Here is a 23,182-nt window from a genome sequence, read left to right as displayed (position 1 = left end):
TGATATTCTAATTTTCCGAGTTTCACCTGTATTTAAGTACAAAACAAATTCAAAACAATAAATTTAAGTAACACAATTAAGTAATAAGCGGCCTTGGGAAGAGACATTCAGTTAGTACTGCAGGGGTTAAGTAGCCTCTCCCTTTTGCCCCTGTCATTTCCAGGACTGGACCTTCCTTTCTGGGCTTGATGCCACAACAGGACTGAGCTGTGATTGCTCGGTTGACATTCTTAGTTTGATGACACATATGGATTTTTACATCAGTTAAAAACCGATTTCACTCTTAAGGATTTTTTTAAAAAAATGCAATTAGTGTAACCAGTTTGGCACGGGTTTGGGGGCACCCAGAAAGAATGATAAAACTTGCGGAATGTGTATGTATGCTGCAGGTTTCCTGTGTGTCTAAAGGTTGCAGAAGGTTATATACCCAAAGAGAAACGTGTGTGGACCCACAAAATCAAAGACTCCACTCCACTCAGCCAAATGCATGGCTTGGGCAGTATTGATGGAGGCTGAGCCTCATCCCTTCGCACCTCATTTTGAGCTTTAGATTTCTATCGGATTTTAAGGCAAACATTTTTTTCCGGAGAGTAGCAGCTTACTGGCCTTCTCTGCCTGCACATATGCAAACCCCAGGAAAAAAAAACAACCTTGGTTCCCAGACCTCCATCTTCCTGCTAAGCCTGCTTGGAGGGTCTTTGATTTGTACGGCTTGGAACTTAACATTTTCCATCTTGGCTGAAGGCTCTTACAATCTTCTCCAAGTTTGGCGAAGGAGTTGTTGGGACACCATGACCTGTTTTCAGTTATTTTGCAGACTCAACTCCTCCCCCCCCCCGCCACCCCCAGCTTTACAGATTGTTGTCTGTGACAGAGTAAGTAGATGGCAGGTCTTCAAACCAGGTTCTAGGACGAAGACGAATGGGTTGTAGAAAGCTCCTTGGTCCATTGGAAGGGGAGGTGTAGTGGTCGAAGACCCATTACAGTTTCTGCGACAGGTTTTCCGTCTCCAGTGTCCCAGAGCCACCCACTCAGCATGGAAAGGGGTCTCTTTAGCCGCTGAGAAAGAGTCTCTACCTTTGTGCTTCTTGGAGCTAATAAAATCCAAACTCAAAAGGGAAAGGAAGGGAGTCAGCCATTGTGGGCCTTGTTCCATGGTCACTCTGGACTCGCAACACTGGGGAGTTGGTGCTTCGGTTCCAAAAACGGTGTGCAAGTTACGTAAAACTTAAGTCACACTGAAAGATGTTATTGGTGCACTCGGCACTCCCCCCCCCCCCGAAAAATAGGTGCCGGAACTTACTCGCAGTAAGTCGCTGGGCAACTCGGGGCAGCCCTGAACAGATGCTGGGTTAACAACAGCCACGTTCATCGCCCGCAGAAGCACTAAAAACTATGGCAAACTCCTCCCTAGCTGGTTTTGGGGTTGCCCCTGGTTCTGGTGCAGGTCAAATAAATGTGCCCCCATCTCCCTCATCATCTTAGATACAGGAGGATGGCTAGGGCAGCTCGGAAAGGCCCTCGTGCAAACACGCATGTGTGCAATGGGAGAGGCCTGGCTGGAAAGCTTAAAGCCCGCCTCTTCTACATGGGAGATGGATTCAAGAAAATACAAATTAGTCCAGCCCCGTAGCTTGACCATTCGCGACTAGGAGCTAGGTGAAGTCATAGATCTAAAAAACGTGTAGACTGATACAGGCTGGCCAGCTTCCGTTTTGACTTGAAATAATTCGTTTGGGGCTTCTCAGAAGTACGTAAAGGCAAGAAGCGGTTGGGGGGGGAGCACCGGCCCGCAGTGGCACTCACCTGAGAGGTGCCAGAATTGCGCCCCGGCGTACTCTGGCTGCAAAAATGCACTGGGCATGCTCCAAATCGTACGCCCTTGTATGTGCTCAGAATATAGTAGATCTAGCTAAAGGCTTGGAAAGCTTGAAACAGAAGCTTGAAAGCTTATGTTAGCAAAGCTTGGAGAGATGAAAGGAATTACAGCAAATGAAAAAATGTTCTGTGTAGCCAAGGAGGATGGGATTATTCCTTGAATAGCTTCTTGTCCATCCCCATACCCACCAGGAGCTAAGTAAGTCAAAAATTCCCCTGATTTGCATTAACTGGTATAGGTTACAGAATTAAGCTTTCCTTGGTGGAAGATTTGGAATATCCCGTTGCAGAATGTGGGGTGTTTTTTTAAAAAAATAATGATATTTTTTTTCAACACCGATAATACGCAATCTTAGCCTCTTGGTTAACACGCAAATTGCAGATGATTTAAGAACTGGCTGGAGCTGGTGGGAGAGTAGTTTAAAACATCTGGAGGGCACCGGGCTGGGGAAGGCTGCGGAAGAATCCTCCCAGCTGTTTTTCTGATCCCAGGCATGTGCCTTTCATTTTCAAGTGCTGGCAACACCACCAGCTTCAAAGAAGCAGATCATAGAACAGATACACTTTATTGGCTGTGAATCTCTCGGTTTCATTGAAACGCTAGTACATTTTATTAGAATTTGGAGGCTGGAGATGTTGTTGTCATCAGCATCCTTCCTTCGCGAGAGAGCAGGCAAAATTTAGGGGGTGCATCATTTGGGATGCCTCTCAGCCTGGGATTAATTTGTGCAGCAGTTGTCTTCTCTCCTGGCATTCCCAGTCCAATTTATTGGTTTAATAATCTATTAAACTGTTGCAGAAGTCCTGCTTTGTTTTGTTTTTTTAATTATATTTCATTGAATTATCCAAAAATTAAAACATACACTCCAATACATCATGAATTTTTATTTTGTTTCATCGACTATCCACACCATTTCCCACAGTGTTTTTTAATTTCTCCCCCTTTGCTGTACCCTAACACCTGTCTCTTAATACCATAGCAACAATTCAATGATCTCTAATTCCTTTCATTGCTCATAGTTCAAATCCTGCTCACGAGTTCATCATACTTCTAGTGTTTCTTTTAAGTAATCTGAAAAAGGCTTCCGTTCTAGAAGTCCTGTTTCATGTGGTCTGATTTTGCTCAGGTTGTCTGGAAAATGATTTTCTTGCATTAGCACGGGGTGGAGAACCTCAGAGACCAGATGTGGCCCTCCAGGAATTTCTATGCGGCCCTTGGCACTCTCCCCCAGACCACACCCCTTCTCCACCCACATCCTCCTTGAGCGTTTCTGCTGGGCTGGGCCATATCCTTGAACTCTGATAAAACTGCTTGCTTGGCTGGATGGAGGATAAAGAGGGATGTGTTCCATCCTATTTTGTTCCATTCTCTTTTCCCTCTGGTTCTGCCCTCCAGTCTACTTCAGAAGCTTGCCCTGAAAAGAATTCTGCCCTTTAGCTGAAAAAGTTCCCCTACGAACTGCTGCAAAGATATCCCAAGGCTTTGAGGATCAAAAATTGCATAGTGGAAGTTGCCTTATACAGAATCAGACCATTGGTCCATCTTGCTCAGTGTTGTCTACACTGCAGCATCTTTCCCGGGTTTCAGGTAGGGAATCTTGCCCAGTTCTACCTGAAGATGCTTGGCATGGAGCCTGGGACCTTCTGCTTGCAAAGAAGATGCTCGGTCACTAAGCTATTGCCCTTCCCTGTTGGAGTGGGGAGAAGCCTGTCTCCACTTGAGTAGTGCAGTGGCCTTCGAAGGCACAGCTCTATGTGCTCGCGAACTAATCGGAAGTTCTGGTCACGAGTCTCACAAGTAGACAAACTGTATTTTTTTGCCACTGCTAGGACCCGTGTTTGATTTCGTCAGCTGTGTGTATCTGAAAGCACAGCTGCTCACAGGAGGAGGAGTGCAACAGTCTGATTCCAATTAAATGGCACTTAGGTGGAAATAGGAACGGCACATTCAGCAAAACTTGAGGCTGATCACATTCAGCAAAAATGAAAATTAAATGGTAGAATCCCCCTAGGACTATACCATTTCAGGCTGCCGATGGGAGAATTGCATTTCCAAATGCTAGCTACCCCTTTTTTTCAACCCTCCCTGCATGTAGAAAACTGACACATAAGGGGAGTTAATTCCCTTTCCTCTGATATGCTAGTTTTCTACAAGCAAGGAGATCTTTCTTTGTAGGGGCAGTGCTCCAAATGGAAAATTCCCACTTGCGTTCTGAGATGCTATAGTCTTGAAAAGGCACCTTTGATGTACATGATCAGCCAGCTCCCACAGATTTTATTGGAACTTCTGCAACACTATTTGTTTTATATAAATGGCAAGTGGTACCTGCAGCAAAATGTTACGGTGTGGGGTGGCCCATGTTTATCAGCGTGCTAGCCAACCACGCCCTCTTCCAAGACACTCCATTCCATTCCATTCTCCTCCCTTTCCCATTCCCCCTCCCAACTCACAGTCTGCATTTTGTGACTACTGAGCATGCTAATTTCTCACAGGGAAGTTTGTCCCCCCCCCTTATCTAAAACAGAAAAATGCTTCTGCGCACCTTGAAGTTTTTTCCTGAGGTTGCCAACATTTTCTTCTTCAATGATGATGGTGCCGTTTTGGTTATATAAGCGACAGTGCTCACTGTCAAGCTGTACTGTTGGGGGGTGGGGAGGAGATTAAGAAAATCACTGCATGCCAAACCTGTTTCCAAACTTTGTTCTGCCAGACACAGCCTCCCGTAGAATAGGGTCCCAGCGCTGTTTTTCTTCCTAGCAATTTCTGGCTTTTGAAAATCTCCTTACTCATCAATTTGCGCTTGTGGAGAAAATATAGAAACCACAATATATTTCATTTCACTTGCATCTCCCTCCATCTATTTTATCTGAATCCTCTTTTTATCTGGATCCATGTACTTTGTACTATCCAAAAGCTATCATTAGAGTAAAGAACAAACGGCTTCAGATCACAGGATCCAAAAAATACATTAATCATTGGTATTTTTCTCTACTTGATTTTTTTTTTTAAGTACTGTACAGAATATATGAATAAAAAAAAGACCTCGTCCAAATTAAACATGACCGGCAGCTGGAAAGTATGCATTTTGCTTATTAAGTATGATGTGTTTGTTCAGCATTGTTTCATTAAACTCTTCCCCACATGAAATAATTATGCGCAACTGTTAATCTTAAGTCGAGTTTGACCCAAATTGTTTTCAGACACAAAACTTTTAAGCGTCGTCAAGCAACCAGTATGGATCCTTTGATGTTAAAACAGTCTGGATTGCATCAAAAAACATTGGTGCAGTCCATTGGAATTTCAATACTTTAATGAAAGGGTAGGTAGGATTTTTGACCATGTCGTGGATGACATTTCCAAGAAATAGTGGTTACTTGGTGAGTGAGGGACCCAAAATCGGTGGCGGTAGCTTGGTGTTCAGAGAAATGAGAGTTGTTATTACTATTATATAGAATGTGTGTGCATGTAGTTTTTCCATCCATCATCAGAGAAATCCAGTACAACTCTGTCATTCTTTACCACATTCCCTTGTGAGGCTTAAAATTTGTCAATGATAAATGGGTATTTGGATTTCCAGGAGACGTAGCACAGATACGTGTTCGACTTAAACAGAAGTTAATGACTCGAGATTAGCGGTCAAAATGAGAGGTCCTTTTCTGCGGGTCTGGTACCCCCACTTGCAGGACCAGGGCAGACAAAGGGGTGGGTGGTGTAAGTCCTCGCAGGGTCCTCCGTCCTTGGAGGATGGGCAGGATGAGAAAGCAGGAATACCTGTGTTGGCTTCCCTGGGCGAAATACGGCCAACATTGGGGAGCTCTTGCTCCTCCGGATGTTATTGGACTCCCCAACTCCCACCAGCCCCAGCCTGCTTGGCAAATGTTCAGGGATCACAGGAGTTGTAGGCCAGCAACATCTGGAAGGCTGCAGGTTCCATATTCCTGGACTGCAGCATCTTCTTGAGATGTTAAACGGGTTTGGGATTGAGCAGACAAGTGGAAAACTGTTCCCTGAGAACAATTGTTGTTGGCTTGGTAGGTGGGTGGAGGGAGAGCTCTAGCGGCACCAGGAAGCAAGACTGGAGCAGCCAAGCATAGTTTCTTTATTACTTGATAGTATCACAGAGTTGGATGGGCTCGTGGAGGCCATCTAGTCCAACCCCCTGCAATGCAGGAATCTTTTGCCCAAGGTGGGGAATTGAACCCAAGACCCTGAGATGAAGTGTCTCATGCTCTACCTGACTGAGCTGAGGGGAGATACCGGAAAAGCTCTTACCCTGTTTTGCAAGCTCTTTACTTGCAGGGAGTTGTTAGCTGCCTGTTTATTGTCTTCTGCTTGAAAGATGGAGTCAGCTGGGTGCCCCTTAGTTTCCGAGTGCGATTCAGGTGCAGTTGTCATTTTCAAAGTCCTAAATAGCTTGCGGCCAAGCTACTTAAAGCACCATCGCCTCCTGTGTGACTCAGCCCATCCTTTCAGATCAGCCATTGCGGCCCACTTGCCTGCGCCATTCCTGTCGGACGCATGGTTGATGGCATGTGGTAGTGATCTGTTGTGGAACTCCCGGCTCCAAAGGGAAGGTCAGTGGGTCCCCAAACTCCCCACACATATGAGCCACTTGAAAATTTCTGAGGGTTTTGTTGTAGCAATTGCAATGTGCTATGCTAGATGCCTCTGGGTTTTGATTTGGGCCATTTTAAAACGAGGCTGCTTTTTAAAACAATTTTAAAATATAAATGGTATTTTAATCTGCAATTTAATCAAATGTTTTTCTTTCTTTTACGTTTTATTGTAACTTTATTGATGTCAGCCGCCCTGAGCCCGGCTCTCACTGGGGAGGGTGGGGTATAAATAAAATTTTATTATTATTATTATTATTATTATTATATGCTGTGTGGTCTTTTTCAAATTGCATTTTTACTGACACAGCACAGACTGCCTGAATGAAGCTTGTGGCCGCTGGTGGTCTGTGGTCTGCAGTTTGGGTAGCCCTGAGTTAGGCTATCTTCCTTCCCATTTGTTTTCCACCAGGAACTGAAGACCTTTATCCTCTTGAAATGAGATTTTGATTCCTTTTGCAACTTAATTTAATGTATACTGTAGTTTTTTTAAAAAAAAAAGAAGAAGAAGAAGTATTTTTTTATTTATTAAAACTTATAAGCTGCTTGGTTTCACCTAAGAGACCTCCAGGCAGCTTCACTGAAGAACATTTACAAACCTATAAAAGAAAACGGAAAAGAAAAAGAGTCTTACAAAATGTTAACATTCCATACAGAGTGTAAATAAAACACAAGGAGCAGCTTCTGCCCAGTAGCAGGGACAACAACATGGGCAGCGAAGTAGCAAAAATAAATAAATAAATAAATACAGTGGTACCTCTACTTATGAATTTAATGCGTTCCAAACACACATTTGTAAGTCAAAAAAAAAATGTAAGCCAAATCCCATAGGAATGCATTGGGAGAAAAAAATTGTAAGTCGAAGCAACCCTATCTAAAAATTCATAAGTAGAAAAAATCTAAACCGCATCCAAGATGGCGGACGGAGCTCCATTCGTAAGTAGAAACATTCGTAAGTAGAGTTATTCATAAGTAGAGGTACCACTGTAAATAAAATCCAAAATGATGCTCCCACCCACTAAGCAGCAGGTACAAGTAAAAGCTCAAACACTGACACACACCCCTCCCTAGCCCAGAAGTCAGCCGCATCAACATAGTGTTTTTTCTTTGTCTGTTTTTATCTCCCCACACCACCCAGAAGTCCAGGCAATTTGTGTGTTTGTTTTTGTGTTTGTGTGTGTGTTTGTGTGTGTGTTTGTATTTGTGTGATCCTCCAGGGATGAACTTGTGGCTCACCTCTCATGCAGAGATAGCAGCAGCAAATGCAGAGCAGGAAGAGGAAGTTTCACCTGCTCTGCAGTTGTTCCAGCTGCAGAGTCTCTCCTGTGTGTGTGTGTGTGTGTGTCCAGTTTCGACCTCTTGAGTTCTTGCTCTATAGACCCAGCACTATTATAGGCCTTGTTCCGTTCGGCATTACCCAGTGCACCATCGTGACTTAATAAATATTATTTTGTGTGATTTATCCTGCTAGAGTTGGGTGTGCCCGATCCAGTTCTTTCAGTGCGGAGGGTGCTGTGCTGGCACAGGCGGATGATATCACCAGCCTACATAAGCTGCTACGAGTGTCTCCTCTGGCTAGGTCAGAGGTATCTCTCTCTTGCTGCTGTACATGCCACCGCGTGAGCTGGTGTTGTTAATTGGCGGCGGTGGCATTTCCAGGTGAATGGCATCCCATTAAATCTGGACACCTCAGCTGGTTGGAAGCATTCCACTGGCATGAAGTCTGCATTCAACATATTGACATTGACTCCTCTATTTTGCCATTCAAACCACACCCTGGACGCTCGGCTGAAGTCATGCTTGGCAGATGCCAGTTGAGATCATGGCTCAGCTGCTTGGGATTCATCCGCCATGATAAAGCTTTAAACTGAACGTTGGTGGGCAAGACGTCAGGTGGAGGGTGGTCAGGGACATAGGTCAGAATCTCCAACCTGAGTCTTTCGGATCGTTTTGCACCTGCCGCGGCAAGAGCTTTTCTGCACTGGTTCTCTAGAGCCTGGGTGAGAGAAGAAAACAAGGCGCGTTAAATGAGGAGTGTTGCATTCGTGTTAACGGCTCGGAACGTCGCGGATAATGCCACTTCCAAAATGTGGAGGGGTTACTCAGGTTCAAGTTGAATGTGCTGCTCCCTCCCAGCAGAGTAATGATCGGATGGGAGGAATTGCTGTGAAGAAGCCCTGCCCATGGGATTCTGGTAACCACACAAGCACATACCACACTCCCCTCTTTCATGGGGAGGAACCAGATCCCATGTCAAAGGATGCAAGAGTGAAGGGGGGGTCCTGGTACCTCTCACCTGAGAAACTGATGGATGGGTTAAGCGCCAGGCAAACCCACATAAACCCCAGGAAAAGAGGTTAATAAAACAGTTCCCTGTAGACCCAGGAATTGAGAATAACTTATCTACCTTCCTATTATTGTACTGTAAGCAATGTGCACACGGATGGTCCAGTATACAACACCAGTAACAACACCCTTATAATGAAGGGTGGTACAGTTGTACCTTGGTTCTTGAACGTAATCCATTCGACTTCTGAAACGTTCGAAAACCAAGGCGTGGCTTCCGATTGGCTGCAAGTGCTTCCTGGACTCAAGCGGAAGCCGCGTCAAATGTTCGGCTTCCGAAAAACATTCGAAAACCAGAACACTTACTTCCGGGTTTTCAGCATTTGGGAGCCAAAAGGTACGTGTACCAAGGCGTTCGAGAACCAAGGTAGGACTGTATATAAATCTAATAAAAATAAATTAAATAAATAACAACAATTTACCTTCTGTTAACATTCTCGAGATTAGAATACATGGTATTTGTGAATGTTCAGTTTCTGGTGCAACGGCAGAGCTCACTGGAATAAAGTGCATTTTAGGTGATAAAAAAACCTCCACTTTTATTATAAGAAACAAGTAATATTCCAAAGTAACTTGCACAGCATAAGCACATCTAAACGGTATAACCATGTTTAACAATGCACGATAACATCAGATCCCCAGGGGCAGGCAGGGAGAAGGATTTCTGTATTGTGTTTGTGCATTTCCTCGAGATGACGTAAAAATAGCATATCCCAACTCTGGAAAAAGCTCCCAGGTTCAGTCCCTAGAAGCTTTAGGTAGGTCTTGTGTCCCCCTTTGGGCTTCCTGGAAGCATTTAGTTGGCCACTGTGGGAACAAAGTGCAGGATGTTGACGGAATTTGCATCCTGCTCTTCCTCCCGAAGGAGCCCAGGGCAGCAAATATCAAAATGTTAAAACAGTACAAATTAAAATAAATGAAAAGTGTCATGGGTCAACACCAATGGGGCAGCAGTCGGAGGCAGTGGTGGACCTACATTTTTGAACCCTGAATCTTGAACCGTCATGGGGGTGCCTTCACAACCAGCAACAAGTTCTGAGTAACCACTGTTACCTTCTTCAATAGAGTTGTTCCATGACAGATCACTGCAATGTTTTTACAAAAAATGAACTGCTACATCTCAGATTTAGAATAAAATTGCTGTGCTGTACTGGATTATCTTACACGTCAAAGTCACTGGTGTGAATTAAAATTTCCTATGCCTTATATTTTTGTGAGTTATGGGAGGGAGGATGAGAATTAGGGAAATGTTATATATAGTCATACCTCGGTTTAAGTACGCTTCGGTTTGAGTACTTTCAGTTTAAGTACTCTGCGGACCCATCTGGAACGGATTAATCCACTTTCCATTACTTTCAATGGGAAAGTTTGCTTCAGGTTAAGTATGCTTCAGGTTAAGTACGGACTTCCAGAACCAATTACACTCATACCTCGGGTTAAGCACGCTTCAGGTTGAGTACTCCGCGGGCCCGTCTGGAACGGATTAATCCACTTTCCATTACTTCCAATGGGAAAGTTTGCTTCAGGTTAAGTACGCTTCAGGTTAAGTACAGACTTCCGGAACCAATTGTGTTTGTAAACCGAGGTACCACTGTACACGCATTATACATCATAGACTGATTTGAGTTGTGTGACTCTAATTGGGTCTAAAATTTTAAACATGATGGACTAAAGTCACTTCTGAGATTAGGGTCCCTGAAGCTTAAACTTCATTAGTTTCATAGTAGATCTGCCCCTGGTCAGAGGCAGGGAGGGGAATTATTGGTTTGTTTTGCTTTTGTTTTCTTAGGTGTTTTACATTTACGTTCTGTATTTTTATGTTGGGAAGCACCCTGTGAACGCCCTTCGGAAGAACGGCGGCATGCAGTTTTAATAAAGAGCAACAATATATTGTCTCATGTGAAGAGTTTTTGTTGATTAAGTGGAATATAAATCTTGCCAGGTAAATAGATAAAATAAAGTTGGGTGCTGAGGGGTGGAGAAGAAAAAAGCTTGGTTATCTCTTCTGACAGCAGAACCCCATGGTGGCCGCACCAAAAAGGGGCATCCAGGATCCGGAGCAATACATTGCCATGATTTACTCAAGTTCTTTCTTCTCTGGTACGAAATTTTGATGTGGAGACCTGGGAAGCGTATTCTGGGTGTTCATTTTCAGCGCCATTTCCCCTTAACACGAAACGGGGCCATCTATTCTTCATGTTACTAAAATCAAGCTTGCCCTCCCCACTCCCCAAATTAGGCCACCTGGATACGTCAAATGAAAAATCTAAACGACAGCCTGCATTTGTGGCGAGGAAGTCCTAAGCTTTGTTATAATTTGAAGGAACACAAGCCCTGTTATTAGATTATGCAGAGGGCAGGTTGAACGTCAGCTTTAATTTGAGCGTCTGTCGGCTGCGTTCAAGGGAGCTGGAATGCATCAAACGTTGGCCCATGTTGGCAGGCAAAACGGTAGGCTGAAATTTCAGACTATCTAGAAACCACACCCTAAGAGATTGCCCCCCCTCCCCCTCCCCGAAACATTCTGCCTATTGAAACAATGCCAATTCTATGCTTTGACTGGACAAGCCATTTTTCTCCTTCTAGGCTAGCCACTTGCAAAGTTAAACATGTTGCCTTTCTTCCTTTATTTTGGTTTGTGTCATTGGTGCTGTGTGGCATGCATCACTTTAATAGCCTTCCAAGCTCGTGTTTTTTTTCCTTTCGAGGTGCCTTCTGCCATGACAGCATCTAATGCACTTTCTGGATTGGGGGGGGGGGAGAATCTCTCTTTCCATATTCCCTTGCCATGCGAGCCGTACTCCTGGGACACTCTCGGGGCACATTAATGCAATTTGCAAGCTGCTTGGGGAATCTTTCAAATTATCTCTAGCAACATAAAAGCAAGCGCCATGCCCTTGGAGGGTTTTTTTCGGGGGGGGGGGGAGGGTTCATGAAGCATGGACATGTAATCGTAGAAGGGCTGGGAGCCAGTGAGTTCACAGCTGAAACACATTTCCTTAACCATCTGCAGTACATTCAATTAGTCAATAAAGCTGCTGTCTTGTGACCCCCTCAGAATGTGTCCCTGGGGCCATAGGATAATGTCAGAGGGTTGCCGTGGCTACTCTAGAGTAACTCCGCCTGAGTCCAGTTTGTCTTCAAAGATGTTTATTGTGCTATTTAGTTACAGTGTAGAGACAGCTTAAAACATGACCTCTCGTCCCGAATCAGAATCCGGCAATGGCATACATCTGTTCCTATGCCAGCAAAGTAGTCTGGGCACCCCAAAACGCCGCCCCCTTGACCTGCGTTGCGGTGCTCTCCTTACTTCTGGCGCCGGAAGGAGTGATACCCTTTCAGCTTCCTCTCTCAGCAGTTGGTGCCCTGGCTCTGCAGCATCTCTAAGCATTTTCCTGCATCCCTCCGCCCCCGAGCTTTCCCATTGTTCCTCCCTCTGATTTCTCTCCTCCTCCGAGTCCTTCTCTCCCCCTCTGGCTGCTTCAGAACCACTGGTGCTCTCTGTACTTGCCGAGGTGGACGTCAGGATGATGGGGGCTGGCTCCCTGTAGGGAGTCACCCTTACAGATAACATCAGGCTCCCCCTCTGCGATCCAACCTCAAGTGGGGGATCCAAAGAGAGATCCTTTCCCCCGTTGTTTTGGCAACGTCTACCATACCCACCCTGTATGTACTGATGTTGGAGCTCCTATATGGGTTGTGGGCTATTTGAAAAGATGCAGATATAATAACAGCACTCTCTTTACACTTGTGATTCCTAGCAACTGGCATTCAGAGGTATACTGTCTCTGACAGTACAACATAGGAATATGCATCTGTCCCATACAGGGATCGAACCTGCGACCTTGGCATTATCAGCACCATGCTCTTATTTAGCATACAGGTTGGAATCAGAAACCACGTGGCATAAAGCAAGGGTGGGTGACCTGTGGGCCTTCCTGTTGCATTCGGTGTGTTTTACAACGCCTTGGTATTTCATGGAAAACGAGAAGCAGTATTTAAAAATCCCTTTCAGTGAATATAAATTCGAATAATGTTTTTAAGGTCCCATGGATCATCATGGCAAAAGTTAAGCAAATACTCTGTGCCATAGCTGCCAAGTCTCCCGTATTCCCCGGGAAATCCCCGTATTCCCCGGGAAATCTCCCATATTCGTGGGAAATCCCCGGGAAATCCTAGCTGAAAAAACGGACTTTTCCCCGGTTTATTCTGGCGCGGTGGCCATTTTGGAACTGGGCGGAGCATGCTCAGAAGCGACTTTTGATGCTGCTCTGCCCAGTTCCAAAATGGCTGCAGCGCGACTTCTGGCGCGGCGGCCATTTTGGAACTGGGCAAAGCAGCATCAAAAGTCACTTCCGAGCATGCTCCGCCCAGTTCCAAAATGGTGGCAGCGTTACCTCCGGTCTGCTACTTCCACCCAGTCCCTTATTTCTCCGACAGCAACTTGGCAGGTATGCTCTGTGCGGGAAAATGAGAAGCTGCTCATGGTCACTTTACCTGTTCCCTGAACACTTTATGTGGCTGCGTTCCTCTCTGAATTGTACCACAGGGGACCGAACACTCTTGAGACCAGAGCCATCTCAAGCAGGTCAGGCGCCCTGGCGCTGAGACGCGGAGATCGCTCCGGTGCCCCCGCCCTCGCAGCGCACAGCACGGCTTCTGCGCAGCTTTGCCGCGCAGCACCCCCCCTGGCGCCCCGCGCCACCGGGACTACACCTAGAGCCGGGCCTGCTTGAGACCTTTCCCTGCAGTCTCTGGCAGAGTTGAAGTGTCTAATATTTCCCCCCTGCTTTCCCCACAGTGTATTGCCTTTTGCAGTTCCACCCTGGAGTGGTCACTTTCTCTTTACCTTTACAAAATTCCCACTCTTGCATGCCTGTACCCTTTGAATATTTATCGGTTTCTATCATTTCCCTACTATTCGCTTGTCATGCAGCCAGCCTGTATGTTACTAAGCTCTTTTTATCATACCTCATAACAAAAACCTCTAAAAATTCCTTTGGCTGGACCTTCGAGTCTTGCCAGTACCCCTGTTTTGTGTTGCTTGGGATGAAGCCCCTATTTATTTTACTATTACCGGTATGTGGTAGGTGGTCCTTTTGCTTCCAGGCCTGAGATCACTATTAATTACTTAGACCCTGGAAATACTTCTGGCAACCTAATTAATAGTTGTGTTCTTCAGAAAGCGCCATAGGAGATGAAGAACGAGGGAGGGCAAGTCCTTATGTATCAGTGTGGAAGAGACCACAAGGGCTGCTAATATTGAGCTTCCTTGCTTGGGTATGCAAGGATAACATACATCTTCTATAGGCTTGGAAGGGATACATATAATTTTAACTTCAAAAACAGTCTGTCTTGCTTCCTGCTATAGCTCCGTTTCTTTTAAACTTAGAAACATGGAAACCTGCCTTGTGCAGAGTCTGACCTATCTAGTTCTGTATTGTCCATGCTTAAGAACAGAGTTTAAACCTTGAAATCTTTGCAGTTAAGCTACTGCCGGTGCAATAAATCTGTTGCTACCGTATCCCTGACAGCTGGCCAGTCAGCCACTGCTTAGAAGCCTCTCTGGAGTCTCAACAGGATCTTAGCCTACTGGTTAAGCTGGGGTTGGAAGCCTGTTCCAGTTGTTCATGCATTGGCAACCTCGCTGCAATGCACTCGTATGTGGGGCTATTCCTGGGGTTGGTTATACTTCCAGGGTATAGCAACTTCCATGTGGTATTTGCACTGACTGGCAGTCTGCTACAGGGACAAGTTCAAGGTGTTGAAGAAGGCTCTAGGCAGCTCAGGAACAGGTTCCTTGAGGACAATGCTGTTTTTCTAGAAAAAGAGGTGCCGGAGCTCATGACAATCTCCTCACCCTTGTCTGTGGGAAGAACTTCTCCTACAAGCTCCAAAGATCTCATAAGTTCTCTCTGCAGTAACTCAGAGCAAGGTTTTTAGTGTGCCCGCCTCCGTTCTCTGGAATAGCATTTCTGTCAAGATACAAGCAGGTGCCCACTGCCAGAATTTTCCGGAAACAGTCGGAAGACATTTTTTTTTATCTGCAGACTTTCACAGCCAGATAAATAGGCCCTTGTCACAAATGTCCATTTTGTATGGTAATAATAATAATAATAATAATAATAATAATAATAATAATAATAATAATAAATAATACACCATCTGTCTGGGTTTCCCTTCTGGGCAGCTCCCATCATCATCATCATCACCATCGTCGTAAAGCGATAAAACATCAAATATTAAAAACTCCTCTAAACAGGGCTGCTTTCAGATGTCTTCTAAAAGTCAGACAGTTGTTTATTTCCTTGACATCTGATGGGAGGGTTTTCCACAGGGAGGGTGCCACTACCGAGAAGGCCCTCTTTAACTTTGCTTTAAACTTAACTGCTGTTTGAGGTTTCCTAAAAACTGTTTCGCTGTTTTCATTTCACATTGCCTTGAGATGGTTGCGTAGAAAGCGATTTATAAGTTAAAGTGATCAGTTCAAAAACAACAACAGTTTTGCGCAAAAACATCCTGTTCCTAATTGCCAGCAGAATTGCTGTTGATCCGTGGTTACTTTTCTTTTAGTTATTTAGGCCCATGTCTGAACTTTAGTCAGGAAGCAGGGCCACCTCCCCACCTCAGTTATTTTTCCTTCACAGACATTGCAGCCCCTTTTCTCAGCCTTTCTTGTGCCGCACACTTCTCCCACGTATTGTTATGGTGGCCTGGCTCCCCCCTGCTCCCCCCCAAATAAAATTAAATTAAAAATGGGGCTCTGAACATTTTCCTTGCCCCAGGGGTCAACCTAAGTTTACTGCTCAGTTGCCCACTGTGGAACAGCCGTCCAATTCCCAGCCACCCTATGGAGTGTGGAGTGGCAAAATAACAATATTTTTAGTTACATAAATATACATTGTCACAGCCACTAGCCGGAGTAGTACAGTACATAACAACTGGATATGTTTCCTGGTGGTTCTGTGGGTTATCTAAGGCTTTAACTTCTGTGCCAATTTTTAAATGCCCGCTGAAAACTTTTCTTTTCCTCCAGGCCTATGCAGGCAGTTAAGAGAACATCCCCCACAGTGGACTATTGATCATTGTTTTAATCTTGTTTTTAACTTTTTTGTGATTTTATTGTTTTGTTTTAGGGGTATTATACTGTTGTAAACTGCTGTGATGTGGTTTTAATGATACAGCGGTACATAGTAAATATCTTTAATCAATAACATAAGCTGCATGCTTCATACTTGCGTGTGACAAGCCTGCTAGCTGGTTTTCCACACAGAGAAAAGCAGCTTTGGAAAGGGTCAGGTTGGAGGAGGGAGACTACAGTTTAACGATTTCCCTGCTTTTCCACTCAAAATGTCAGCCTACACACCCACAATGCTGTCTTTTCCCCCCTGTGGGGATTCAAAATGCATGTTTGTGGTGGGGTATGTCCACGACGTGTAATTATTCCCTCAGACTTTGTGTTTGTTTGTGTGCTTAGCACTGAAAGAACTGGTCTCAAATCTGTGCCTGCACAGTTTTTAACAGCAATTTTAAAAAGTCAATAGGTACAAGTGGGGCCCTGCAACAAAATGTTGCAGCATGGAGTGCTTTTGTTCAGGATTTCAGATAATCCATTCCATTCAATCCCCAGCACCCAATAATAATTTTATTATTTATTGCTAAACTAGGTGGAACATTGGCCTGATTAGGTATGTTAGGGCAAAATTCTGGGTGTGAGAATGCTCAGCCACCCAGCTCATCAGGCAAGGGCCTGTGGTCGTTGCGGAGTATAAAAGGAAGGAGTCCAGCCATGATCCGGAGCAAACAGCAAGGTTAATTACTGCGCAGCAGGTTCAATGCCAGACTGAACACCGTGAACAGGGCTGCAAGAACTTTTAAGAGTTCCCACCACCATCCCATAATGCACATTGAAAGCATCATACATACATCACTTGTGACAGGGTAAAACGTCAGAAAAGGGGAAGGTGCAAGGGGCATTAGCATACAGGTAAACAGGAGGTAAACAGGATTAACATAAGGTAACAATGCATGATGTCCCAGGACATTGTTAAGCAAGTACCAGTAAGTATCTGGGAGGGGATCCTTGAGTACCTGGTGGGGGAAAACAATGGGTCCAGGTGTGTGTATTGCCTCTGGTGGAAATGGCAGGAGATGGTACCTGAATGGATTATGGATATGCAGAGGAGCACCACCCTGGCTACCTGACCTCTTGCTTAAAGGATTATGGCTGTTCCCTGCATCCCTGAGAGCCCTTGGCCAGAGTCGCAAAAGGGGGTTTCATTTAGAAATAAAGATACACTGTATTCATTCATAAAGAAATATGGTTACATAGAGTCTCAGGCAACAGAGAAAGGGTAGGAAAGGGAGTCTTTATTACACAGGGCTTGACCTTGAGGGGTTCGTGTTGGTGCGATACTAGAGTGGTGTTGTAGGATCAGACGGGGTCCCCTTGAGGGCATTTGTGTTAATCTTGATTCCCAAATGAAGCCTCGTTTGGGTGCCCCCCCTATAAAATTCCCTAACAAGGTATAATCAGCACTTAGGGTTGCCAGACTCAATAGAGGACAGGACTTCTGTGCCTTTAATTGCCCTGCTCTCTTTTGAGCCTGGAAACCTTAAAGAGAAACCAGCAGACCCTTTGCTTGGAAATTAAACAAAGGGTCTGCTGGTTTCTCTTTAAGGTTTCCAGACTCAAAAGAGAGCAGGGCAATTAAAGGCACAGAAGTCCTGTCCACTATTGAGCCTGGCAACCCTATCAGCACTCAAAGGTCTTTATGATCACCTTCAATCAGATATCCCCCTTTCCTTTATATTCATTTTTGGAGTGCTAAAAGTCACGCTCATTGTGACCTTTGGCCATCACAGTTGCCTGGTGAGCATTTCTCCTTAAACTGCCCCCTTGTGGCGAAGTCTGGAAGACCAACATGGATTTATACTATCACTTCAGTACTGTACAGTAGTTTGTATCAGAGAGCTGTATGCTTAGAACTCCTCTATCCTATCAAAGGGACTTTTTCCTTTGAGAATTCTCAGGATTCTTTCTGACTTTCCCCAGGAATTCTCCAAACCCGCATTGCCATCATTTCCCATACTTAATCTGGTTAAGGGACGGTGTTAGTTAAAGGTGTCTAAAGCTCTCTCTACATTGCCAGCTCACCGAAATGAAAGCTTTCAAACATGGTTGAACCCCCCCAGATCTAGGAACCATTGTTTTTTTTTATAAAATTATTCCTTCTGGAAAATGAGTCTTGGGCTCAAAAGTCATTACTGACTGCAGAAAAACAGACAATGGCCCTTAGCTTAAATTTGAGATGTTCTTTATTTAATTCCTCCTAGCTAATGAGAAGGGAGGGTTTATTTGTTTTTTAAGCCCCCCGTGTTCATGTTGTGGGGAAGGGAAGGGCCCCAAGTTCAATCGACAGCACCTCTAGGAAGACCTGTCTAAAACCACTTCTCTTCAGTCCTGAGCTAGATGGACCAATGGTCTGATCTGGTATAAGGCAGCTTCCAGATCTTGGCTCAACAGCTCCTCAGCTGCTGTTATTTCTTCCCCCAGTAGAAGGAGGGAAATTGGAAAGCAAGAAGGCTGGGGCTGAACCATGAGGAGCCGAGGTTGGACCTGGCTCTTAATGGCCTGGTGATTTCTGAAATTGGAGGAGTTCGTTTCCAACACTCCCATTTGCAAAATTATTCTCCATCCCTAGCACTTCCGTATTTGTGAAATGGAGCTCCTTAACCCCACCTTTCATTGTTTCTTGGAACGCGTTGCCTTTGTTAAGATGGCCAGGCCCATACTAACTGCACTTTGTTTCCTGGCCTTCCATCCGAAGGGCACAAAAAGAGCCTGCTGGATCAGGCCAAAGGCCCATCCAGTCCAACATCTTGTTCTCACAACAGGATGTACTCTCTTCACTTGTGCTTCACTGCCTCTGGCAGTGGATTTGAACTAAATCTACCCTTGCTAGAAGCCATTGATAGCCTTGTTCTCTCAGTCCATTGTCTGCTCTGTTCCCTTCCTGCAGCCACCTTGCCTCTGGACTCCTTGCCTCTCCTGTCCCTTTAGCTTACCTGAAGATTCAATCCCAGCCAAACTGACAGTCCCCCCCCCCCCCGGAAAGAATTTGGTCTGCAAATATTCTCTGAGCTTTGTTCTTTGACCAGTTGGAATTGTTATGAGCCTTCTCACTTCAGTCAGTCGATGTTAGAAGCTTCACTGCCACAAGCACAATGCAATACAGATTCTCCCAGAAGTAAAAACATCTTAGCCGGTTGCACTTTCACTTTTTTCCCTTTGCCAAGTCTTATCTCCTATTAGGAAAGAAAGAAAACACAACCTTTTCCCTTTTTTAATGTGTCGGAGCCCTGTGATTATCTTGCCAAAGTGTCTGCGATGCAAAACAATGCAGGCTTGCTGCTTCTGCCAAGGAGACATAATAAGGATTCAATCAAAGCGCAGCACCACACATTGGCTCAGAAATGTTAGCATGCACAAACATTTGGGCGCTAAGCCATCACTAGTAAACATCTGGAATAACTATGGTACACTGATTCAACTGTGTATACAGTGATGTAAACAGTAAGTGATTCTGGTCCATTAGCGCTGCACATTGAGACTTTTTTTTTTTACTGTTTGTAGTATTTTTACTCTTTTAAGTAAAATAAAGTCTTTGTTTGGGTTTACAACCTGTGGCAGGATCTAGCATCTTGGGACAGGCTGCTGGACCTCCAAAACCCCAAGAGGGCCCACGGCGGTTGCCACCCCCCACTTGTTCCCTATAAAGGTTGCTGGCCGCTGTGAGCTGCCCACCAGTTTAATTTCCCACAATGTTCCAACACGGTGTCCCTCCAGGGAGCTCAAGCCAATATGTATGGTTCTCCCCTGATTTCATCTGCACCACAACTCTGTGGTGCTAGGTTAGGCTGAGAGGCAGTGACTGGCCCAAGGTTACCCGGTGAACTTCATGGCCGAGTGGGGTTTTGAACCCTGGTCTATCGTGCAACACTCTAACCACTACACCACACTGGACTGGCAATGTCAAGGCTCTTTCTTATGGTTCTCTGTCTTTTAACTGGACTTGGACCAGACAGCCCTTCAAATAACAGAGGGCTGTCCTTTAACAGCACTTCAAAGGGAGTCCTAGGCATAGTAGGAAATGTGGCCAACCTACAGGAAGTGCCCATCAAAATAGCATTTGTTTGTTTATTATTTACAGTATTTCTCACCCACTCGTCACTGAATATTTTCAATCCCAGAGCAGGGTGTGTGTGTGTGTGTTTGTGCGGAGTAGTAAAAATAAACAGAAAACCAACAATATACAAAAGTTCAAAAAACCATACAAACAGGTACAATAAGTGGCATATTAACACTCCATTCATAAGGCAAACAAGCCAAACCATGAGAAAAATTATTTCTATACATATGTATGTATAATCAGATACCTACTGGAGGTAAAGAAACAAACGCAAGACATTCAAATAGATTACAGAACTCATGGTTTTAGCAACAGCTCCCACCTCAATTTTTCAGAATCCTAACCAGCAGGTGGTATATGGCAGAGAGAAATCAATACCGTTAATGCCCCCATTTTACAGATGGGCAAATTGAAGCTGAAAGAGAAATACTTCCGAAATGTGGTCTGGGGCCACCTTGAAAGGTTTATTGCCGGAAAGGAATGTGAAAACCAGCTGCCTTGGTCCTGGTCTATAGTTTGTCCATTATTCTACATTGATTCAAACTTAGAGAATAATAATAATGAATAATAATAATAATAATAATAATAAAGAGGAGGAGGAGGAAGAGGAGGAGTGGCGAGGGGTTAGCTCAAATGATTAAAAACGTGGAGCAAAAGCTTATTCAGAAAAAGACACAGGTGTTGGAAACTAGGACACTATCTATCTCTCTTCTGCTAGTAGAAGCCCCACCGACTTCAGTTGTGTATTCCCCCCACCCCCCCAAAAAACTATCAAGTTAAAGACTTGGTTTGGCTGCATATTCTCCCATTGCCTAAGCCAGTAACATCCGCTGCTACAGGAAATTAGGTAAGTGACAAGATTACTGTCCTTGTAAAAGGGGACCAGGAAAGGCTTTATGTTCCTGTGTTGCAATTCAGCTGTTGCCCATCAGCAGTAAATTTGGCAAGGGTGAGAGGACGCAGGGTTGGGAGGAGGGGGGGAGTGTCTAGTGATCGGGCAGGCTAGAAACCTATTAAATTAAAATGGGATTGTTTATTGGACACGTTTCAAAGTGGTGCTGTTTGTACGCGCGCTGAGCTTTTAATAGTTCCACTCTGGCCGCTCCGGAACTTTGTGTTACTCGGAATCTTGATTTGGTTAGCACACCAAAATAGTCAGCCTTTTAAAATGTCTTGCTGCATCCAATGGCTGACAGAGCCATATGTTCCCAGAAACCTGGGGGTCTCCCTAGACCTCGCTTTGGGAAGTGAACAAATGAGGCAACAGACATTAACTGTAAGAACATAAGAAGAGCTATGCTGGATCACACCAGAGCCCCACCTGGTCCAGCATCCTGTTCTCACAGTGGCTAAGCCAATGCTTACGGGAAACCCACAAGTAGGGCCTGATTGCAACAGTCCTCTCCTGCTCACGAGCCCCAGCAACAGATCCCCAAAGACACAGACGGGTTTATTTAATCTCTTTCATATAAAATACTTATATCTCACCTTTCCACTTGATAAACTTTCAGAGAGAGAAAGGGTATACCAAAAACGCAAACTGAACATAAACCATGAAAACCTATAATGGGGCTTCTGCCTAGCTGAAGAAACCTGAAACCAATCAGTTTATTAAATTAACACACAAATGCACATATGCATTAAAACAGAGTGCAAAAAAAAATGTGTGTGGGTGAAATGTACTCGGAGTCGAGAGTGAATTTCATGCTCTTTATTCAGCTCATAGTCATCAAGGAGAAGAGGAGAAGAAGAATGGCTCTTTTCCCAAAACCATCTGCTTATATACATTATTTACACAATGGGCCTTGCGTGATTGGCTGCTTCAGGGCTACACCTGTGGGCCAATTATATTGTGGATTGACTTCTGCCTGCAGCCTGATTGGCTGCTCCTACAGGCCAATCAGGTAGCAGATTCACTTCTGCCAGCCGCCTGATTGGCTGCTCCAGCAGGCCAATCAGGTTGCGGATTCACTTCCACCTGGAGTTGGATTGGGTAGCTCCCGCTGTTTCTGAATCCTATTGTTCTAGGATTCAGCTCAGTACATAACAGTGGGAGAAGTTTTTCAAATAGAATTATTAAACAAGTCTGCCATTTGGCTTTCACAGATGACTTCCTCATCTTCTCCCCTCAAACAGTCCTGGTAAGAGTAGTTTGTTAAGGGTCCTGGGGGTTGTTAAGAGACACCCCCATGCCCCTCACAGAGCTATACTTCCCAGAGTTGTCTGTGATGAGGGATCGACTGTTCAACCATGCTGGGAATTGTAGCTCTGGGAGGAGAATAGGGATCTCCTAACAATTCCCAGCATCCTCCACAAACTACAGCTCCCAGAGTTCTTTGGGAGAAGCCATGAGTGCTTAAAGTAGTAGCATGATGCTTTAAACGCACAGTGCAAACATGGCCGCTTGGTTGTGCACAAGGAGGGGAGGGGGAAAGTCTTCTTGTGGAAGTGAAACTCTGCTCGTGCAGCGCTAATTGCAACCCACCTTTTTTTTAGTAATATTTAAAAAATGATTAAAAGTTGCAGTCCTAACACCTGCTGCAAGCAAGCCAGTTTCTCTCTTTTTCTCTCTCTCGTTCATTCTCTCTCAGACTCCGCTTCCCATTTGTAAAATGGGCGCACAACAGTGACATCATCTTACGAGCTTTTCATCACTGTAGCCAAGACAGAGAGCGCAGTGTATTTTGCAGCTAAAATTATAAAATCTATAAATTTTGCATCTATAAATTACCAGAGAGGCAAAGAATGCCTGCAGGCAGATGCTGTGATGAGTGGGCTTTTGATTAGGTGAAATGCTGTGACTGAAAGCATCTATATGTGTGTCTTTAAAAAAAAATCTGAACACACTCTCTCTCTCTCTCTCTCTCTCTCTCTCTCTCTCTCTCTCTTTAGCTTACACATCTGGGAAGAAGCGGTGGGATGTCCCAACATCTCACACAGACCAGCTCGGTCCAGGAAAACTGCGATGGGAGCCGCAGTGCCAGCATCAATTGCGCCACCTCCAGGATGGTGCTAGAATTTCGGCTGTCCTGCCTCCCAGGCTGGAAGGTCATTGGATTTCAACAGGGTAAGGAGTTTGCAGCAGTGTAAAGGGTAAATGTGCTGCTGTTGAATACACCATCTCTTGTGCATTTAATTGCGGGTGGGGAATT

At 44.8% G+C, this 23,182-nt stretch overlaps 1 protein-coding gene across 1 annotated transcript in view; it reads left to right on the top strand.

Moving 5' to 3' along the window:
• APCDD1L (APC down-regulated 1 like) overlaps nt 1–23,182 on the top strand; it is a 40,668-nt gene that overhangs the window by 5,499 nt on the left and 11,987 nt on the right. Inside the window, exon 2 of the mRNA XM_035122457.2 lies at nt 22,923–23,097. Coding sequence (XP_034978348.2) covers nt 22,923–23,097 — 175 coding nt within the window. The remainder of the gene's footprint in view (nt 1–22,922; nt 23,098–23,182) is intronic.

The sequence above is a fragment of the Zootoca vivipara genome, chromosome 7 (genome assembly GCF_963506605.1).
Source record: "Zootoca vivipara chromosome 7, rZooViv1.1, whole genome shotgun sequence".
NCBI classification, from domain to species: Eukaryota; Metazoa; Chordata; class Lepidosauria; order Squamata; family Lacertidae; genus Zootoca; species Zootoca vivipara.
This window is presented reverse-complemented; position numbering and strand designations above follow the sequence as displayed.